This window comes from Dama dama, chromosome 14 (genome assembly GCF_033118175.1).
Source record: "Dama dama isolate Ldn47 chromosome 14, ASM3311817v1, whole genome shotgun sequence".
NCBI classification, from domain to species: Eukaryota; Metazoa; Chordata; class Mammalia; order Artiodactyla; family Cervidae; genus Dama; species Dama dama.
In genome coordinates, this window is record NC_083694.1 from 68,153,873 (window position 1) to 68,174,310 (window position 20,438).

At 38.8% G+C, this 20,438-nt stretch overlaps 1 protein-coding gene across 5 annotated transcripts in view; it reads right to left on the reverse strand.

Annotated features, from left to right (window-relative positions):
- Positions 1-20,260, reverse strand: part of RCOR3 (REST corepressor 3) — a 53,299-nt gene extending 33,039 nt beyond the window's left edge. For 2 of the 5 annotated variants that reach the window (XM_061161023.1, XM_061161020.1), the window contains exons 1-7: positions 19,871-20,257; positions 19,373-19,429; positions 10,504-10,581; positions 7,907-7,959; positions 5,441-5,602; positions 3,897-4,021; positions 2,929-3,007 (exon numbers count right to left, since the gene is read on the reverse strand). In XM_061161023.1, coding sequence (XP_061017006.1) covers positions 2,929-3,007; positions 3,897-4,021; positions 5,441-5,602; positions 7,907-7,959; positions 10,504-10,581; positions 19,373-19,429; positions 19,871-20,036 — 720 coding nt within the window. In that variant the 5' untranslated portion in view covers positions 20,037-20,257. Of the gene's footprint in view, positions 1-2,928; positions 3,008-3,896; positions 4,022-5,440; positions 5,603-7,906; positions 7,960-10,503; positions 10,582-19,372; positions 19,430-19,867 lie in introns of all 5 variants that reach the window. The other 3 variants (XM_061161022.1, XM_061161019.1, XM_061161021.1) reach the window with 3 other exon arrangements.
- Between the last annotated feature and the right edge of the window lie 178 nt (positions 20,261-20,438).

The following is a 20,438-nucleotide window of genomic DNA, read 5'->3' on the forward strand; positions in this document are numbered from 1 at the left end:
CTCAATGAGGACTGCAATGGATTTAAAGAAAAACAAGGAAGCAATCAAATCAACATAAGGCAAGGGGAGTTCATAGACAAGCTACATATTGCAGAGTTACCAGGAATTTGCCAGGCATATTCAGGAAGAAAGGGAATGCTAGAAAAAACAGACCAACAAAGAGCAAAAGCCAGGGCGCTAAAACGCTTACCTGAAGCTCTCTTAGTAATGTGAAACGACAGAGTAGGGTGGAGAATGTCTAACTGGAAAGACTGTGTTTTATCCTATGGACAAAGCCAGAGGAACTGCACGCAGTAAATCTGGTTTTAAAAGGCTGTCTTGACAGCAGTGTAGACAATGGACTTGGAAGGTGTGGTGCAAAGTCTGGAGATAAGGTAAATTAAGATAAGACAGAAAATGTCAGTAATTCAAAGAGATGAGAACCTAAAAATAAGGCAGTCACCTAGAAGACCAAAGAGAAAAGAATAAAATTTACAGTTATTTGAGAGAGAGAATTAGAAACAGTAATCACACAATGAACAGAGTAATTGAGAAAGAGAAAAAGAAGTCACTAAAACTGAGATACAATGGTTAAAAGTGGCTTCCACGCCGGCTCGGCGGCAAAGAATCCGCCTGCCAGTGCAAAAGACACAGGTTTGATCTCTAGGTCGAGAAGATCCCCCAGAGAAGGATACTCTCCAGTATTCTTGCCTAGAAAAGTCCATGAACAGAGGAGCCTGGCAGGCTATAGTCCTTGAGGCCGCAAAGAGTTGGGCACAACTGAGCAACTAACGAACACTAGTTAAAAAGATTGATGGGAATCAGAGAACGGTGTTGTAAAAGTCAAACCCAGATTTTCAGAACAGGGGAGGGATCAGTAACTTGAACTAATACAGGAAGCACAAGGAGAATGCAAAGTAACCTGTCGCTGGATGTGGCAGTTAGGAAGGAGGTCACTGCTGACCTGTCAGCAGTCTGAGAGAAGTAAGGGGCAGCAAGCGGAATGAAGCGAACTCAAAGAGTGAAGGAATGCTAAGGTAGATAGTGACGCTTGTAAATGAAAGACTGGAGCATACTTCTGGGCTGCAATGAAAAGGCTGAAAGTATGACAGAGAAACTGATGGAAAAGGTCCTAGAGGCATTATACAGGGACAGGTAGGATCAAACTAGCAATGAAATTATACAGAACAAGGGGAGGGACCATTCTTCCTGTGAAAGAGAGGCATGCAGCACAGACTGTTCATTCTGTAATTTCATATTACTGCATTTGTGACATTTTAAAAGTCTGATCCTACCAAGCACCAGCAAGGAAGTGGGAAATGAGTACTGTGTAAAGTGCTAGGGGGTATCAGATGTTCCAGGGTTACAGAAGCCCTGACCTGAAAGAGTTCACAGCTTAATGGGCAAAAAACAATAATTTTTTTTTAAACAATAATTTTAATATAATGTCCTAAGTGTAAACATACTCAGATAAAAAGGGTAGTGTGGTAGCACAGAAGTCAGGGGAGGGGCTGGAATTTAAGGGCATTCCTGCTTGATATTTTCTCCTTGAAGTAGAAAGTGAAGTTATCTGCTGAGTTTTTCAGAGAGGAGAGGAGAGGCAATAGGTGATAAGTAGAAAAGGATGAATGCTCAAATACTTGCTTACACAATAAATTTTATTCAAGATTTATTATGTACTGGGTACTATAATAAATGCTTTTATATATATTACCTAGTTGATTGTCAGAACAAACCTATTATTTTAATTTTACCAATGGAAAAAACAGAAAATTACAGGTTAAAAATTGAGAGATGCTAAGGGTTACACTGAGATTGAAAACTATTTTTCGCAAGTAGCAACAATGTACATGATTGTGTAATCTTCTCTTGTAACCCCAGACCAAGAATAGCAATTTATCCAGCACTGTGGGTTTACAGGGTTAGAGAAGGAGTAGCAGAAGAGTGAGAGAAATAGGGAGTTACAGACACTAAGAAGAGAGCAACTTAAGGAAACGGCCATTGGTCTAAGGTTCAGGGAGACAAAGAGGCTTGGGAAAAAACAAAGCAATCAGGGAATCTGAGAACATTTAGCAGTAGTAAGAAAATCAGTAAAGTATCAAGCCGAGTAGAATTTTTCAAATTTCACTGACGAAAGACAAGTGCCAGAGCGGGCCATGGCAGTGAGTTCCTTAAGAGGAGGAATGTGAGTCATTAAGTTGGATGAAGTCACGTTTCTGTCTCCAGTTTTCAATGTTATTTTCACAAGTTGCCTATACATCACAAGCCTTTACCCACTGACATGTGGTCTATATATTTTTTACAATTATGTAATTCCTTGCCTTAATAAATGAGCATGTATATAAGATTTTCAGCCATCACCACTACCACTAAACTGCGGAGTGTGACTGCACTTCTAGCTGGGAACTCTTCCATCTCTTCCTCTGAGGCAGCTCTCGATTCTCACTGCTGTCAGTGTACCTGGCACTAATTTCTAATTTGTTATAAGATGGAATAAAATAAATATTCTCCAAAAAAATATTCTACACTTAATACTGTCTGAGAGTGATTTTACTTCTCTTCTATGGATTAAAGAACAGGTGTTGTGGGTCGTTTCCTGGGGGCTCAGTGGTTAGGGTTCCCAGTTCTCACCGCTGTGGCCCAGGTCCAATCCCCGATCAGGGAACTGAGATCCTACAAGTCAGGCAGAGTGGCCAAAAAAAAAAAAAGAACAGGCATCATAGGAGGGCTTTTATACCTCTGAATGGATGAGATAATCCCCAAATTACTTAAACTACTGGCTAATTGGAGTTCTTGATGTTTTTGCTTTTCCAAAAAACTTCAATTAACATTGAAATTTACTACCTTCTAATCCATTATATAAAAATGCTTTTCTTAATATGAAGTACTGCTCATTTTTTTCGAGTGAATTTGTACAACAATTACAAGCACTCTAATGATCATCATTACCTCTTTCTTGGCTTCTTTTTTGGGATCATAATCACTATCGTTTCCATCCACTGGGTGTGTTTCTTCCACGTCATCATCACTGAAAAGAAACAAAGATTAATACATTTAACTCACTTCTTTTTATTCTATTCCAGTGTTCTTATCAAACTGCAATATACCTACCTAGTAATTTTACTAAATATTCCCCAGGAGTTATCCTTAGGAAAACAAGCTTTCATAATTTAGATTCCTCTAGTGTTTAGAAACATTTATACTTTTAGCTAACATTAATCATTAATTAATCATTTAAGCTAACATTTCCAGCTAAAAAACAGAGACTTAATAGGAAAGATATTTAGAAAGAAATATCATTTGAGAGAAAGAACATACATATTAATTTGATCTAATATTTATTATTTCAGTTCTCCAATTGGAGGATAAAGACAGACAAAAATCAGAAAGCAAACTATCTTTTATACTATCACAAAGACACAGCTACAATAATGTGGACTTCAGTTATTCAGATAACTGTGGAAAGACCATCTTCCAGAGAATATATTTCTTTTTTTTCCCCCCTTACTTTTTTACTGCACAGCTTGGCATATGGGATCTTAGTTCCCCAACCATGGATCAAATCATGCTCCCTGCAGTGGAAGCACGGAGACTTAACCACTGGACCACCAGGGAAGTCCTGAATATATTTTTCAAATATAGTCTAAATATATGTACTGAATTCATCAATACTAAAGGGAAACATTTGTGATTAGTTAAAAACAATTCAAATATAACTCAGTAGAAAGGTTTGCTGACTATGATTAACAGTTAAAGAGTTGAAGAAAGTTCTTACTATGAAAATTTCTGATCACTCAGTTCTTCCTGTCAGAGCAGAAACAGGAATATAAGGATAAGAAGCATTTACAATTGTGATCACTATTCTACCTTAGGAAATATAAGCAATACCTGTAACTATATAAAGGCATCCAACCTACCTGTCACCCTGATTATGTCTATTGGCTAGTTTACGAGCCTGGCGATCCATTAAGCTTGTCCTAGATCGAGTTTTTTTCCAGGAATAGTAATATTTCACAAGGCTAGCAATTGTCTTATCTGGAAGCTTTAAAAAAAAAAAATCATGTTAATATCAGCAAGTTTTTTCAAAAACTCTGATTAACAGAATAATATTTCTGATATTATTCTTTGATACTTAGCAAACAAAAGCATAGACCAACAAAATTTTCCCAGGTACCTTTATGAATTATAGAGTTAAAAAGTGCAGCAACAGTCATAGAATCCCACCATACCTATGTCACTGATATTTGTAAATAAATATTCCTGTTTATTCTGAGCAGAGAAAGGAAGAGAAGGATGTCGCAAACTAATATGATGAGCACGGCCCCAGAAGTCCACAGCAAAATGGTTAATAGTCCACATGTGTTTTCTTAGAGCGTTACTCTGTTCTTTCCACCCGCTCTGTAAACTGGATTTTTATAAACTGATTTATAATTCATATATCATAAAGTTCACCAATTTAAAGTGTACAATTCAGAGGTTTTTAGCTTACCCACTAAGTTGTGCAACTATCACTATTTAATTTCAGACATTTTTGTAACCTCAAAAAGAAACCTTAAACTTTTTTTTTTTTTCAGAAACCTTAAACTTATTAACAGTCACTCCCTACTCTCCCTTTAACCCAGACCCTGGCAATGACTAATCTACTTTCTGTCTCTACAGATTTGCCTATTCTGGATATCTCATATAAGTGGAAACATACAATATGTGGCCTTTTATGTTTGGCTTCTGTTGCTTAGCATAATGTTTTAAAGAAAAGTGATTCAATATCATTTTGTTTTAAATCCAGGCTTTAAGATGATAAATAATACAAACAGACTTGGATATTAGAAGGACTAATGATCATGCACTACTTTGTCATATTGACAAACTTGGACATACTCTTCCAATTAAAAATGTTCTTTTTGATTATGGAAGACACTTAGATATATCTGCAAACATTTCTAATTTCCAAAATTCAAATTAAAAGAGTTTAATGCAGCAACTTCTCAGAGTTATACAATTTTGACTAGAAACACAAAAAATTTAAGAGCTAGAAATAAAGAGCAGTTTTTCTTTCAAAAAAAAAAGGAACAGTCCCTGAACAACATTGAATGATACAGAATTTCTAACTATCAACAGTTTTCATATCCAAAGGAATATAAATTTGAAAATAAAATCCTGTTAAAAATGAAACATTTAATAAAACTGAAATTATATGACTTTTCCTGAAATGATAAACTTATTTAGTAAGTCTATTAAATATATACTTACCATAATTGTAATTTATTACAATGAAATGGAACATAATGATCACGTATTAAGAGTAGTTGTAGAAATAAGACTATAAGCAAATATTTCTATTTCAAAATATTTTTAACAATTAGATTGGAAAACTTTTTTGTATTTAATAATTAGGAAGTGTTTAACAACAGAATTAGGTATCACTCAGGTATGAACCACAGTAAAAGCAAAATTACCATACCATTTGCTGAATCCTGTGAAAGCTCTTCCCATGAAAACTAAAGGCTTGTTCAAATAGGACTTTATCTTCCACTGTCCACTCATCCGGAAAGGGAGTGAAATTAGGGAGATCAGCAAGGGACTTCTCAATGTTATGTTTATGCCAGAACAACATGCCAAGTGCCTTTGAAGAGAAATCATTCCCCTTTGGTTTTAATGGACTTATGTTCCATCACACTTGAGAGAGTTCAACACAAATCAGGTTAAAGTCTTAAGCCTATGACTTCAACTGAAGATACATTCAGTTTGGGGCTTTTAATCAGGGTACCCAGGTAACAGAGTTCATTTCTTGCTTTCAAATCAGGGCCTCAGAATAGTAAATGTTCTTACATATCACATCTGCTGTAGAATCTAGGAAAAAGTGAGCTGAGGAGAGTAGCTATAATTACTAAAGCAGGTCTGTAGGCTCATATCAAGACTTTCACTCACATTTATTCATTTTTCAAGTGTAGGGAAAAATATGCTAAAAGGAAAAATAACCTGTAAGTCAATACTTGAATGAAACTATCAATTATAACATAAAACTAGAAGTGCTCAGACAAGACTCAGTAGAGAAATATTTATGTTTTAGCCTGTTAGAAGTATTCTGGGCTAAACACTTCTAAGAAGTAAGCAACTTTAACACTATTTTACCACGTATATTTCTAAAGTTCTTTATTATCATAATGGACACAAAGAATTACTTTAAGGCATATTAATAATTTCAACGACTTTATTACCAAATCATAGGAAAACCTGAAATGGATAATTTCTGACAATTCAACAACTTTCTCTTCTATTTTAAGAGGTACACCTTTATCTTTACTGTAAGGTACTGATACTTTGGCCAGCTGACTCACTGGAAAAGACCCTGATGCTGGAAAACATTGAGGGCAGGAGGAGAAGGGGACGACAGAGGATGAGTTAGTTGGACGGCATCACCAACTCGATGGACATGGGTTTGGGTGGACTCTGGGAGCTGGTAATGGACAGGGAGGCCTGTTGTGCTGCGGTTCATGGGGTTGCAAAGAGTCGGACACGACTGAGCAACTGAACTGACTGACTGACTGCCTGAGTATCATTTAGGGGATAAAGATTTATTTTTTAAGAGGAGAGATAGCAACTTTTTAAACAGCATTAATTTCTCACTTTGGTAATACTCTGGTAATACTTCTTGAAAATGAACATGAAAATGAACATATATAGAGTCACATTTCAAAGAATTAACCTTATCATATAGTAAAAAGTCAAGGCTTAAAAACAAAATACATAATCAAAGTTTTCAAAACTCACAGAAAAGTTAACTATAAAGATTAACATCTCAATCTCACCAAAATGATTTTCTATAATTTAACCATGTTACTAACTATAAAATTAGCTCTTAATAATCCAGGTAACAGAAAGTTCACTTATTTTACTATTAATTCTGACAGAGGTTGATTTTTATACTTAGTTGAAATGAAATTTAAGAATGTCTATTTTACTTTCACTTTCCATGTTCTACATTCCCATTTTACTAGGGATAATGGACCATATGTCATACATGTGTGTGTGTATGCTTAGTTGCTCAGTCCTGTTTGTGACGCCTCAGACTATAGCCTGTCAGGCTCCTCTGTCCGTGGAATTCTCCAGGCAGGAATACTGGAGTGGGTTGCCATTTCCTCCTCGAGGGGATCTTCCTGAATACTGGAGTGGGTTGCCATTTCCTCCTCGAGGGGATCTTCCTGACCCAGGGATCGAACCTTTGTCTCTTGCACTGGCAGGCGCCCTGCACCACCTGGGGAAGTCTCATACCACATATACCTCCTTTTAAAGTTATCTAATTTTTTTTTTAAGTCCTTTGTCAATTATTTCCTTCAAAATTTAAAAATCTTGAATATTTCTTTAAATAAAAAGTTTAGTTTCTAGGTCTTTTAGGTTAAAAAGTCAGAGAATTACCTCTACTTAAAAAAATTTTCCCTTTTGGTAAGTATTTGCTAGAGTAATCCTTAAGGCTTTCAATTCTTTAAGAACTCAAAAAAAACCCCCCAAAAAACCCACAGAAGTATTGAGAGACAAATGTTCAGGCCCTTGAGATAAACAATGTTTATAAAAGCAAAATCTTTAACAATGAAAGGTCAGACTTTGCTACAACCTCCCAGGTAGCTCAAAGAGTAAAGAAACTGCCCGCAATTTGGAAGACATGCATTCGATCCCTGGGTTGGGAAGATCCCCGACAGAAGGAAATAGCAACCCACTCCTGCCTGGAGAATCCCACAGATAGAGAAGCCTGATGGGCTACAGTCCATGGGGTCGCAAAAAGTCTGACACGACTGAGCAACTAACACTTTCACTTTCATAAAGTTGGTCAAACTTAAGCACTTTCTTAAGACAGAAAGTATCATGAGATGTTCTTTGGATTTGATAATTACTGAGGCAAACCTTAATATTAAAATGTTTCTCTACATACCTGTTCCACATTGTAGCCATGTTTCTCCTTTGCAATTGCAATATATTCATCCACTGTAACAAAACAGTGTTATATAATTAATTATTCTCATTTACTTCATCAGGTTGACTTTGCTTTTTTTTTTTTTTCAAGTGATCAACTTGCTTTTTTTTTTTTTTTGACTTTGCTTTTTAACAAAGCGAAATTTAAAAATAATTATACTCTAGGGATAAAAAAAAGCCAAAGTCATTTTCCATAAGACATTATAAAAAAGACTTTCACTTCTACGTACAGATCAGAAGCTCACTTGGTTTAAAATTTTACTTAGTATGCCTTATCTCCACGACCATACAGCATATACTTATTAAATTCACTGACATGACTAATTATTTTTGTATTATAAAAAGACCAATCTGTGGTCAGCCAACAGAGCCTAATTATAGTGTAAAATATTAGGTAGGTAGCTTCTATTGCAATATTTATTTAACGAGACTTAGCTATTTAAGACCTCATCTCATGTTTAGAGTTTTCCCAAAGCTTTTACCTTCCCATATTTGATTACTGTATAAAGGATGGTTTATCTATAGTTTTGCCAGTATAGTAACAATTTAAACATGCTTCAGTATGCCTAAAATTTTCTTCAGCTCCTCCTGCTAGCTATACAAAAGGTACCTATATATTCCATTTTCTTTCATTCTTAATTATTATAATCAAGCAAATAGTTGTTTAAATAAGCACACTTCTATGATGACATATATATACAATATAAATAAATAAATTCTTTAAGCACATTTTTGAGAAGCAGCGGTTAAGAATTCTGATCCGAGAACAGCTAGCTAGTCTACCAAGACTTGACTCCCAGCCCTATCACTTGTTTTTGGACTTTAAGCAATTAACTTGACGTTTTTGTACCTTAGTTTCTTCACTATAAATAGTGATAAAAAGTACTGTTTTCAGTACTATTCCTCCTAGGATTAAATGAACTAATATATGTTAAGTGCTTGAAGCAGCATCTGGCCCATTTTAAGTACTTTCTAAGAGTTTGCTGATGTTAATAGTACAGTACAGTTTAATATATAAATATGCTATTGTAACAATAATGCTGTTAGATTAACAACTGATTTGTATGGGTGTTACTGTATCTCCCTAAGATTGCAAGCTTTGCAGAAAATCCAAATACTATCTTCTATTTAGAACTCATAGTATTTAAACATATGACAGGTCTACATGCATGCTGATTCACAAAAATGTCCTATAAACAGGAGGTTAAATAAAACCAATCAACCTGTGGTTCTCAACCTTGGCTATGCATTTAGGATCAGCAGAGGAGCTCTAAAATAGCAAGTCCTGGCTCCACCCTCTAAACTTTCTGATTTAATTAGTTTGAGGTGGAGGCCAGACATCAATAGAAATTTTTTTTAAAGTTCCCCTAAGCAAGTCCAAAGCACAGCCAGGGATGAAAATCACTGCCTTAGATCTTCACTGGGATATTCCAGGTGGACGCACCACTGCCAGGACATGTTGGCTGTCTGAATTTTGTTTTCCACTTTGCTAAGAAATACACCATTATATAAAATAGTGCTAAAAAGGCAAAAGCCAATGACACTCTGATGCTCAGTTTATGAATGAAAGCATCTGCCTATAAGAAAGACTAAAATGAAAAAATCTGACAATCTCTTTCAGGTTCCTCAGTACACAAAATATACAATTTAGTGTTTTCAGTTAAAAATACCTCAAGGGCATTAATTCCTAGATTACCAGCTAGACTTCTTGCTGGTATTCTGAAGCTTGTAAACAGGAAGAATTATCAGGTATACAAGATAAGTTTTCAATTTTTAGTTCTCTTACTGCATTAATAAGTATGACATACTGTGCACATGATTTATAGGACACTGCTAATTTTCATGGGACTAAATAAACCAGCATGGGACATCTTTTGAGATTTGGTAAATATTTTAAAAAGACAAACTTATTTTACAGCTGCTAAAATAGCTGTTCAGTGGTTTTTGTTTTAATAAATCAAATGATAACTGAGTGGAGGGGTGGGGATCTTAGTTTTGTTACCTGCACGTTTCCTATATCTGATGTGCCGCAAAGGATCAGGTCCGCTACATCACACTGAAGTCTAAAGCCACACCATGATTCAAGAAGTGCATGGTCAGTGATCCAGAAGGTCTCCGTCCAGAAATGGAGAGCACAAAGATGACCTGATTGATGGCTGCTGAAGTCAGTTCTTTCCCCTTTCCTCTTTAAAATGGTAATGATAGTGGGCTCTTGGAAGTTTGAAGGCATTTCTTTACAGCTTCATATACTGAGGAATAGCCTGTGCAGATGTCTACATTGTAACTCCCTCCCCTGCTTCAGGATTTAAGCAGCAATGCCATCAGATCCTAGGTTTTTTCAGTCTTCCTGGGCCTGACACAAATTGGAATGATCAACCCACTATCTTTCAAAAGCAAAAACATTCTAACATAGCAAGCTCCATCAAAAAAACAAAATAAAACAAAGACAAACTATTTCTTATGAGATCTAAGAGAGCCAAAAACAAATATAAGTTGCATTCTGAATTGGTTGATTGATTCCCTACTTACATAGACATTCAGTTTCAAAAAACTTACATTTGGCATCTGGGATACTATGATATGGAGACCACACAAGCATTCCTCCATTGTCTTTATCTGTGTACTTTGTAGCACCTGGGGGAAAAATTATTTTGAATATGATGAACTTTATTCACATTCAAAATAAGTATAAGCAAAATAAGCTTTATTTCTATTTTAGTACAGTACCTGCAAAAGACGACAAAGAAACAAAGTACAGAAAAACAAAAAATAAAAACAGATTTACACTAAGTATAGTAAATATATCATTTGTGGATATGAACAAAATTTTGGAAACACTGAAGCTTACCCTCTTTAAATTAAAAAAAAAAAGACTTTATTATAACATATATTTTATAGCCCTATTTCTCGACAGGTAATAAATCTGATTTAATCTTCTATATGTTACTTGTTGTTTAGTTGTTACGTCAAGTCCAACTCTTTCGTGACCCCATGGACTGTAGCCCACCAGGCTCCTCTGTCCATGGGATTCTCCAGGCAAGAATACCGGAGTGGGTTGCCATTTCCTTCTTCAGGAGATCTTCCCAACCCAGGGATCAAATCCACATCTCCTACATTTGCAGGATTCTTTACCACTGAGCCACCAGAGAAGCCTAAATAATAATTCCTACTTAGGAATTATTAAAAATTCCAGAGAAGCCCGCATCTTACTTAGGAGTTATTAAAAACTCTTGACTTAAAAGCACATACCTCAGGTGATAATTGTTTTGCCCCATATCCAAACAGACCGAGATCATTATAATTTCTAAACACTTGTATCTGCTTTTTATTTAATCTTACTCCCTTGCTAGGAGTCTGCCAGTTACTCCTTTTTAGAGTTAATTTAATTACTTCTTATATCTACAAACATTTGTACTCTGTGTAAGGGAAAAACAAAGTCAAACATGTAAAGTTTGCTATTTCTTCTTAATGTAATCTGAGAGACTACCTCTACCTAACCCAGAAGCACACTACTGCTGTTTATAATTTATTTGTTATAATCTAAAGAGTCAGGAAAATCAAACACTATTGAATGCACATAAATTAAGATGAGACAGAATGAACAAAAGGCCTGACAGAGTTATCCCCGAGCCAAGTCCATGCCAGCAGGTTCTGTCTTTAAATACTTGGTGGTCTTTTTCTGGCTTCTTCCTAATTCTTTGGTGCATTCAAGTTAATTAAAGAATATGAGCTGTTGATAGCCACCAGTAATTAATGACTAGAATTTCAAAATTACTCACAGAAAACATTAATAGAAATCTGAAGTTAAACTGTAATCATTTATGAAGTTATAAATAATAAATTCAGAATAAAAACCATTCATTTCCAAGGGTAAATATAACTATTACTATACTCCCAACTAGAGACTTCACCTATCAAGCAATAATTTAGTATCATTCAATATTTCTTTACTGAAGCTAAAAATTGTTATGTATGTTTACTATAAAGAAAAATTAGGGATGGAGAAAAAAGAATACTGTAAAAGTATTAAAAAATCATAATTAAAATATAAACCTAAAAGAAAACCTACTGCATTTTGTCCTAAGTATCTTTAATGAAAGGATGAAAACAGGAATTGAGAATTTAAGAAAATCAAGTTTGAAGGATATTATCTAAAATTTATATACAATGAAAATAAATTTTAAGCTATCTTTTAAAAACTCCAATATTAAGATATATATTTAATTTTAACCACATAAAACAAAAACACAAAAGCAGAATAGTTAAACCACTCAGAAATAGACAACTTTATCTAAGTTGGTCAGAAGTCTTTATTTAATAAAATCTTATTGCTATTTCTCGGTGAAGGCAATGGCAACCCACTCCAGTAGTCTGGAAAATACCATGGACGGAGGAGCCTGGTAGGCTGCAGTCTCTGGGGTCACGAAGAGTCGGACACGACTGAGTGACTTCACTTTCACTTTTCACTTTCATGCATTGGAGAAGGAAATGGCAACCCACTCCAGTGTTCTTGCCTGGAGAATCCCAGGGACAGCGGAGCCTGGTGGGCTGCTGTCTATGGGGTCACACAGAGTCGAACACGACTGAAGCGACTTAGCAGCAGCAGCATTGCTATTTCTGGGATTCCCTGGTGGCTCCGTGGGTAAAGAATCTGCCTGCAATGCAGGAGACCTGGGTTGGGAAGATCCCCTGGAGAAGGGAATGACAACCCATTTCAGTATTCTTGCCTAGAGAATCCCATGGACAGAGGAGCCTGGCAGACTACAGTCCGTGGGGTTGCAAAGAGTTGGACACAAATGAGCAACTAATGCTTACTGCTATTTCTAGTGAGTATCCGAAACTTCAATCCTTTAATATGAGACTGATTCTTTTTCACAATAGATTGTGATGCTAATTTAAATACCACTTAATAGAATATAGAATGCAACAAAGGTTTCCATTAAGTCTTGAGTCTAACCAGCATACATGCTTAGTATTTAGACATATTTCCTTGCATCTGATCCTTTTATTACAAAAAGCTTGAATTAAAATATTTTCATTAAATGTCTCTTCTTAAACTGATATAAACTATTTTTTGTACTCTTGCTCATGAAGAACAGTTAAGTTTCCTCATAAATTCTTATCACTGTAATTAAGAGCCAGATCCTTTTTAAAAGAAACTGGCATCCAAACTGTGGGGACTAATATCTCTTCTAATGTGGGTGTATGGTGTGTGCGTGCGTGTGTAGCAATCACATCTGGTGGTAGAGTGTGTGTGCGTGTGTGTAGCAATCGCGTCTCGTGGCAGAGAACGGTTACTTAGGTATTTCATAATGTTTTTGCCCTAGCTCTTGAACTGGACGCCACCATTTGCAATCATATATGTGTCCAGGTAGGACCAAAAGATGACTGACGTCTATAGGAAACCAGAGATATTTTAGCACAATGGTTAACAGAGTAATCACTATAGAGACAAACTCCAGGTGTGAATCTCAGCTCTGCCACTTCCTAGCTTTGACACCTTGAACAAATTTATTTAACTGTCTGTGCCTCAGTTTAACCTATCTTTAAAAATAGGGATAATAAGAGCACCTTCTTCACAAAGTAGTTAAAAAATGAAGTGAATTCATATGTGTAAAGGACTTGGCATATGATAAGCACTACCTAAGACTTACTGTCATTACTACTATATACTTACTGAAGACAGTTCTTTAAGTTCCATTCTTAGTCTACACTGGAAAGGCTTCTTCTTATCAATCAAAAATATACATGAATAAATCTCATGGGGCTCTAACTCAAACAGATGATGACCTCGCTTACCAACCCTATGAACATGAGACTAAATAGCTAAAATGACTTATTTTGTTTTACTGACAACTCAGCCTGATTCCTCTCCTATAAAGAGTAACAGAAAGTAACTTGCATGATTAAAAACAATTTACCTCTCAGGATGACTTGCATTCAGTAAAGCTTTACCCTTTCCATCATAAAAGTTGAAGTAAACCAAAATACTTAAAAGGACATAAACCAAACGCTTACTTTGCTTTTACCTGTAAAAATGTTTATGATTATACCTCAAGGGCCAACAAAGGTCCACCTAGTCAAAGTTATAGTTTTTCCAGTAGTCATGGGTGGATGTGAGAGTTGGATTATAAAGAAAGCTGAACACAGAAGAATTGATGTTTTTGAACTGTGGTGTTGGGATAAGACTCTTGAGAGTTCCTTGGACGCCAAGGAGATCCAACCAGTCCATCCTAAAGGAAATCAGTCCTGAATATTCATTGTAAGGACTAATGCTGAAGCTGAAAGTCCAATACTCTGGCCACCTGATTCGAATAACTGACTCACTGGAAAAGACCCTGAGGCTGGGAAAGACTGAAGGCAGGAAGAGAAGGGGACGACAGAGGATGAGATGGTTGGATGGCATCACCGACTCTATGGACATGAGTCTGAGTAAGCTCCAGGAGTTGGTGTTGGACAGGGAAGTATGGAGTGCTGCAGTCCATGGGGTTGCCACGACTGAGTGACTGAATAACCAAAGAAGTTCAATCCTCCTGAAGTCTTTCAGAGCCGCTAACTACAGTAGTTAAAGTACATGTATGAGACCAATTTGGGGAAAACCAACAACAAAAGACATTTTGATTAGGATTTCTATACCAATAGCAAGTTTCAAAGAAAGTACAAAAATATAAATCTATTTCTTTTCAGATTTCCTTTAAGACAGTCAAACTAAGGATTTTGATGGAAATCATGGAACAAATATTCCATATAAAGAACTTAAATACTGAGATCAATAAGACACTCCAAATAAAAAAACTCTGTTTATAAACTAGGCTCTGAACTATATATACTTAATTCATAAATTTCAAACTGAGGTAAACAACAACTTTCCAAGGGGTACACAATCAAGAATGTTTTCTGAGAACTAATTTTCAGAACATCAACTTCCCTGTTTTCTTTTCCAAGACAACCTGCCTGAGAAGTCACCTTCAGTCTAAGTTATACACTTAAGCTACTTCTGACCTTCTTCTTCACAAATGTCCTTCCCTCACTCAAAAGAGAAAAAGAAGAAAAAAGGCAGGTCTCTCACACAATCCAAATCTTACAAGAGTACATTGCCTAAAATTTAAAAACCACCATGATGCCCAACAAAATATCAGTAAAACTCTCCTTTACTCAAGGTACCATGACTATTACAATCTTACTTAATTATGCATGATTGTAATAACTCCAGACAGAAGAATTAAACATTTAGAACCTTATGTTTACAAGAGTACATGATGGTACAGAAACTGGACAGGTGATCAATAAAACACTTTTAAGAACAAAAATGTTTTATAAAATTCTGTGAGGAAAACGCATGGAAATTACAAAAATTTATACATTTTATAAAATAGATCCTACCACATTACTATAGTATTTACATTTAATTGGATGTGTTTAAAATAAGTTTATAACAACTCTATTTCAAAGTGTTAACATTTTCAATACACTGGAAATTCTATCTTTCAACTGATAAACTCAATGACAAATAACAGATGTCAACTTAAAAATATGTGAATCTGTTTTTCAAATTTCCTTTGAGTATGCAACAAAGTATTTTGAAGGCCACTGCCTTATATACACTCAGTTCAGCTCAGTTGGGTCCGGCTCTTTGTGACCCCATGGACTGCAGCACGCCAGGCTTACCTGTCCATCACCAAATCCCACTCAAATCCATGTCCATCAACTTGGTGATACACACTAATTTTTACTTAACCTTATCATATAGTTATTATTATCTTCCTTTCACAAATAAGAAAGCTAAGGCCTGGACACATTCAGTTCATCCAAGGTCACAATGCCATAGTGGCTAAAAGGCATATGATACGAGGTAAGACTATTAATCACCACACAAAACTGCTCCTCATGACGTAAATATAGTCAGAAGGCACTAAGAAAAGTTGGGACGGCCTAGCAAATAATCAAAAGGAAAAGAGTCACAAAGAAAAAAAAAAGAATAAAAAGTCTGCTTAGTAAATTTTTATAAAGGCAGTTAGCAATGGTCTGTTAGCTAACATAAACTATTTCTAACCTCTAACACCAGGAATTCCAATTTAAGTCTCAGTTCACTCATGTTTTCTAAAACACTCATTTTAGTAATTCTTTCTGTGCTTAATTTCTATCATCACCACTATCATCTCCTCCAGTAAAAATATCCTCCATGAAAAAAGTCCTCTTTTAATTTTCCTATATTCTGATCATACTAATCTTGGTATCTAAGAAATTTTTCTTCCAAATGACTTGGATGGCTATGGGTGAACAATCATGAAGACAGATTGAGTGGTTTATAAGACTAAAGACAACAGTATGTAAAAGAGAAAAGGAGAGGAGCTGACCATTTCTCAACTTCTACCACTAATTAATAAATACCTTTTCTTTTTTCTTCTTTTCCAAAGAAATATGTGACATTATGACCCAATGGTATTGAATTGATATGGAGTAAAAACTTCACACAACAGCACAAACACTTAGAATAAGGTAGAGCAGTGTACTATGTTGAACAGCACAGAGACTCAAAATTGCCTTGTAAAAAGTGTCTAATAATGATAGTCTATATTTGCTTGACAAAATTTGCCTATAACTACAGAAAAGCCCACCTAAGTTTAGATAACTGGTTTTAGTTGTGCCCTTGGGTTCAATATTCTGCAGACTATTGAGGATAAAATGAATAAAAACATACGTCATTTTATTGTGCTCCAGAGCTATTGTGAATTTTTTTTAACAAATTGAAGGTTTACAGCAAGCCTGTGTCAATCAAGTTTATCAGCACTATTTTCCAATAGCATTTGCTCATTTCTTGTCTGTGTCACATTTTGGGAATTCTTGCAATATTTCAAACTTTTTCATTATTATTATAGTGTTATGATGATCTGTGATCCTGGATGCTACTACTGCAAAAAAACTACAACTCCCTGGAAGCTCAGGTGATGGCTAGCATATTTTAGCAATAATGCATTTCTTAATTAAGGTATGTACATTGCATTTCTGGACCTATTGCCATTGTACACTTCTATACGCACTGGGAAAACAAAAAATTCATGTAACTTGCTTTATTGTGACATTTGCTTTATTGCAGTAGTCTAGAATCAAACTCACACCTCTGAGGCATGTCTGCAGATGAATTTGAAGAATATGACATCTGTCCTTATTCTAATAAAAAAGATCAGTGAGTCTGAGTAAACTTAGTGAAAATGTAACTTTAAAAATTGCAATATTTGTGATTTTCCCCTCAAATATTCTACTTAGGCAAAATATGCAAAAATATGATGATCAAGGAAATTGGGTAATAGAAATAGTGGCCATGTGAAACCACATAAAAAGTACTCTGCACTTTAAATGAGCTATTTTTCTAACTTTAAAATTGGCTCTAGTATTCCTTTGCTTGAAATCTGTTCCCAAAATTGCTACAGGGAACAGGTTATGGCATGCACACATCTGTTTCAGCATGAAGTCCAGCTCTTTAACACAAGACCCCTCATCAACTTGTGTCTATTTGTTGTTTATGAAATACAAACCTACCTAATGGGACAATGAGCCATGTTTATTATGCTGCTGAGTTCTAACTGGGAAATAAGTTTATCAATTCCTAAAAAAGCGGTAAGCCAAGGAAAGCCCCAAATCAGAAAGATATAAAGATATGCAGAATCATTCCTCACCATTACCAGGAATGATAATTTAATAATGGTAATTTAAATTTAACCTCCAAAGAGTACTGCCATTTGCCCATTCATATAACCTTAGCAAGAATTCCCTATTTTTATTTCCATTTTACAGCTAGGGAAACTGAGGCTTATGGAGGGTCAAGACCTGAGTGATTAATTCAGTCTGTCTTAAGCCAGAGTAAGCTTCCAAATGTTAAGCTGAAATCCGAGGCAGCACAGTCATGTGGAAGCGCTATTCACCTACTAGCTACATTAATAAAATTTGTTTCACAACATTTAAAATTATTTGAAGCCCTCCAGCACACACACTGATAGCTTTTGAATAAAATTTATTAAGAGTCATGTCATTTAGAAGGCAACTCTGACCTAGTAAGCACTCCTGTATCATTGTTTTTACCTACTGAAAAATAGCCTGCACTGACAATCCTATTTTACCCTCTCATTATTTTACCTTTTCCTTTAGGACTAGAAGAGCTGCCTAAACCCTAAACATCTTTAAGCGGTTGGTAAATATCACTTTGCATCGCAGCAATGGGCAGAAGAATGAAAATACCCATGGATAAACCACAAGCAAAGTAACATGCTGTCTTCCCTAAGAAAGTACAAGTAAAGCCCCATTAATATCTAATACAGAATTCAAGAGTTCGACACAGACACGACACTACTATAACTGGGCAATGGGCAAGGAACTGACCAAGTGCAAGGGGTGGGGGGTTGGGGGGGGTGGGGGACAAAACCCTTCCAAGTCTGCCCAAAGCCTGAACTGAAGAGGGTCTGGGATGGGGTGGGGAGGAGGAGACACACTCCACTCCGAGAGGCTCCAACAAGGGCGCCTCCATATGCGGAACTCTCGCCCAATCCCCGTCCAGGCTGAGATCCCGTGACCGCCAGGGAGCCTGTTTGGAGAAAAGTAGACAGGGAGCCCGCAAGCCGGGCTGGCAGAGGACGCTGGAACCTGGCTGCTTGGGGAGAAAATGTCTCCTTGGCAGCTGCGGTCACTTGTCCTGTGGTCTCACTTCCCCGGGGCTGGCTCTGGAGCGAGGTGTACCTCTGGCTTCTCCCCACCCCCTTCCCCCAATCCCTTTCGCTCCGCGGCTTCTACTCCGCAAAGCGGTCGCCACCAAAGCTACACCACCTAGCCAAAAGAGAGAGAGAAAAAAAGAAAAGAAAGAAAATCCCGTGTGTGTGAGCGCGGGTCAGGCAGGGCTCGCCCTCGGCTTCGGCCGGTGACAGCCGCCGGGGATCGCCGCCAGGGCGGAGCGCGGCCCTGGGCTCCCGGGGGCTGGGTCGGGTAGCCACTGACATCTGCACGGTTCTACCACGCACAGCCCGCACACCCTCTCCTCCAGCTCTGGGGCCCGCAGCCGCTCCACCCCCGGCCTCCGACCCCTCAATTCCGCCGAGGGCCGTCTCCCTCCGCTCACTCCGGGATCAAGGCGGGTGGAAAGGTGAATGCCACCAGCGGGCAAGTGGCCTCCAGGGGAACCATGTTAACCTTGCAATGCACGCATCTGCCCACACGCCCTGTGTCACAGCCCTGCCAAGCGTGACATGACAGCCTCCCGCCAGAGATGCCTGCCTATCCCAGCCCCGCGTCTCCTCCCAACCGCACACCCGGACCCCAACCCCGCCCGTCCGCCCTCTACCCCTTTCCACCCTAAACCAGTCCCAGAAAAGGAGATTGGGGAGGGGGGGGGGGCGGGAGGAAGAAGACAGGATTTTGCTTAAGCAAACAGATTTACCTGGATCAAATTCGGGGATCCGAGCTTGATATTCAGCTCCGACTCTCATCCCAACATCTGCAAAGCAATGTCAAGAAGGGGGGGGGGGGGGGGGGGAGAAAGAAAAAGAGAGAAAGACGGGGAGGGGAAAAAAAGAGAAAGAAAGAGATACTTAATAAAATAGGAAAATTGCAGAAGGGGAGGAAAAGAAGCGGCGGGTGGATGGGAAGATATTAACTCCGGGCACTCCGGGAGATGGCAGCGGATGGGGGCGGGGAGCTGGAGGTGCGGTGGGGCGGGGGGGTGCGGGCGAGGGCGGAGGATTGGTGGAGGGCGGAGGGACGGGGGTCGCGGGGGTGCTGCTGCACTGCACCGGGAGTTCGAGGCTACCGCAGCGCCCGGGCTCCGAGGGGGAGGGCGGGCGGGAGCGCGGCGAGGGGAGGGGGCTGGGGGAGGGGAGCAGAGAGGGACGGGGCGGGGGGGCAGGCGGGCCGGCGGGGAGGAGTTCGAGGCTACCACCGTGCTCGTCGTCGCTGCTGCAGCCGCTCTCGGGCTCCGAGAAGTGCAGCCCGCCGTTCGTGGACGAGGCGCCGCCGCCGCCGCCGCCCGCCGGGCTCTTGGCGCTGCCGTTGGCCGATCGGTTCTTCCCCAGTAACTCGGGCCCTTTCTCCATCATGCCGGGCATGGTAGAAGAGGGGAGGGGGAAAGGTGAGGGGGGAAGAGGTAGGCGTCAGGGAGAAGGGGGAGAAGGGGGAGATGGCTTCCGAGCGCGGGCGGGAGAGGAGAGGAGGAGGAGGAGGAGACGGCGGCGCCGGCGGAGGAGGAGGAGGAGGAGGAGGGTGTTAATATGGAGCCGCCATAACCGCCCCGGTCCGGCAGTAGCGCAGTCGCCTCACAACAACCCGCCCCGGCCCCGCCTCTCTCCCCTCCTCCTCCGCCCGCCGCCCCTCTCGGCCGCGCCGCGCTTTACGCCGCCGCCGGTATCACTCCGCCCCGCAGGGAGGTTCCGGCCGCCGGGCGGGGGAGGGCGGAGGGGGGGATGCGCCGGAGAGGAGGGGGAGGGGCGGGGAAGCCCCGCTCGCCGACG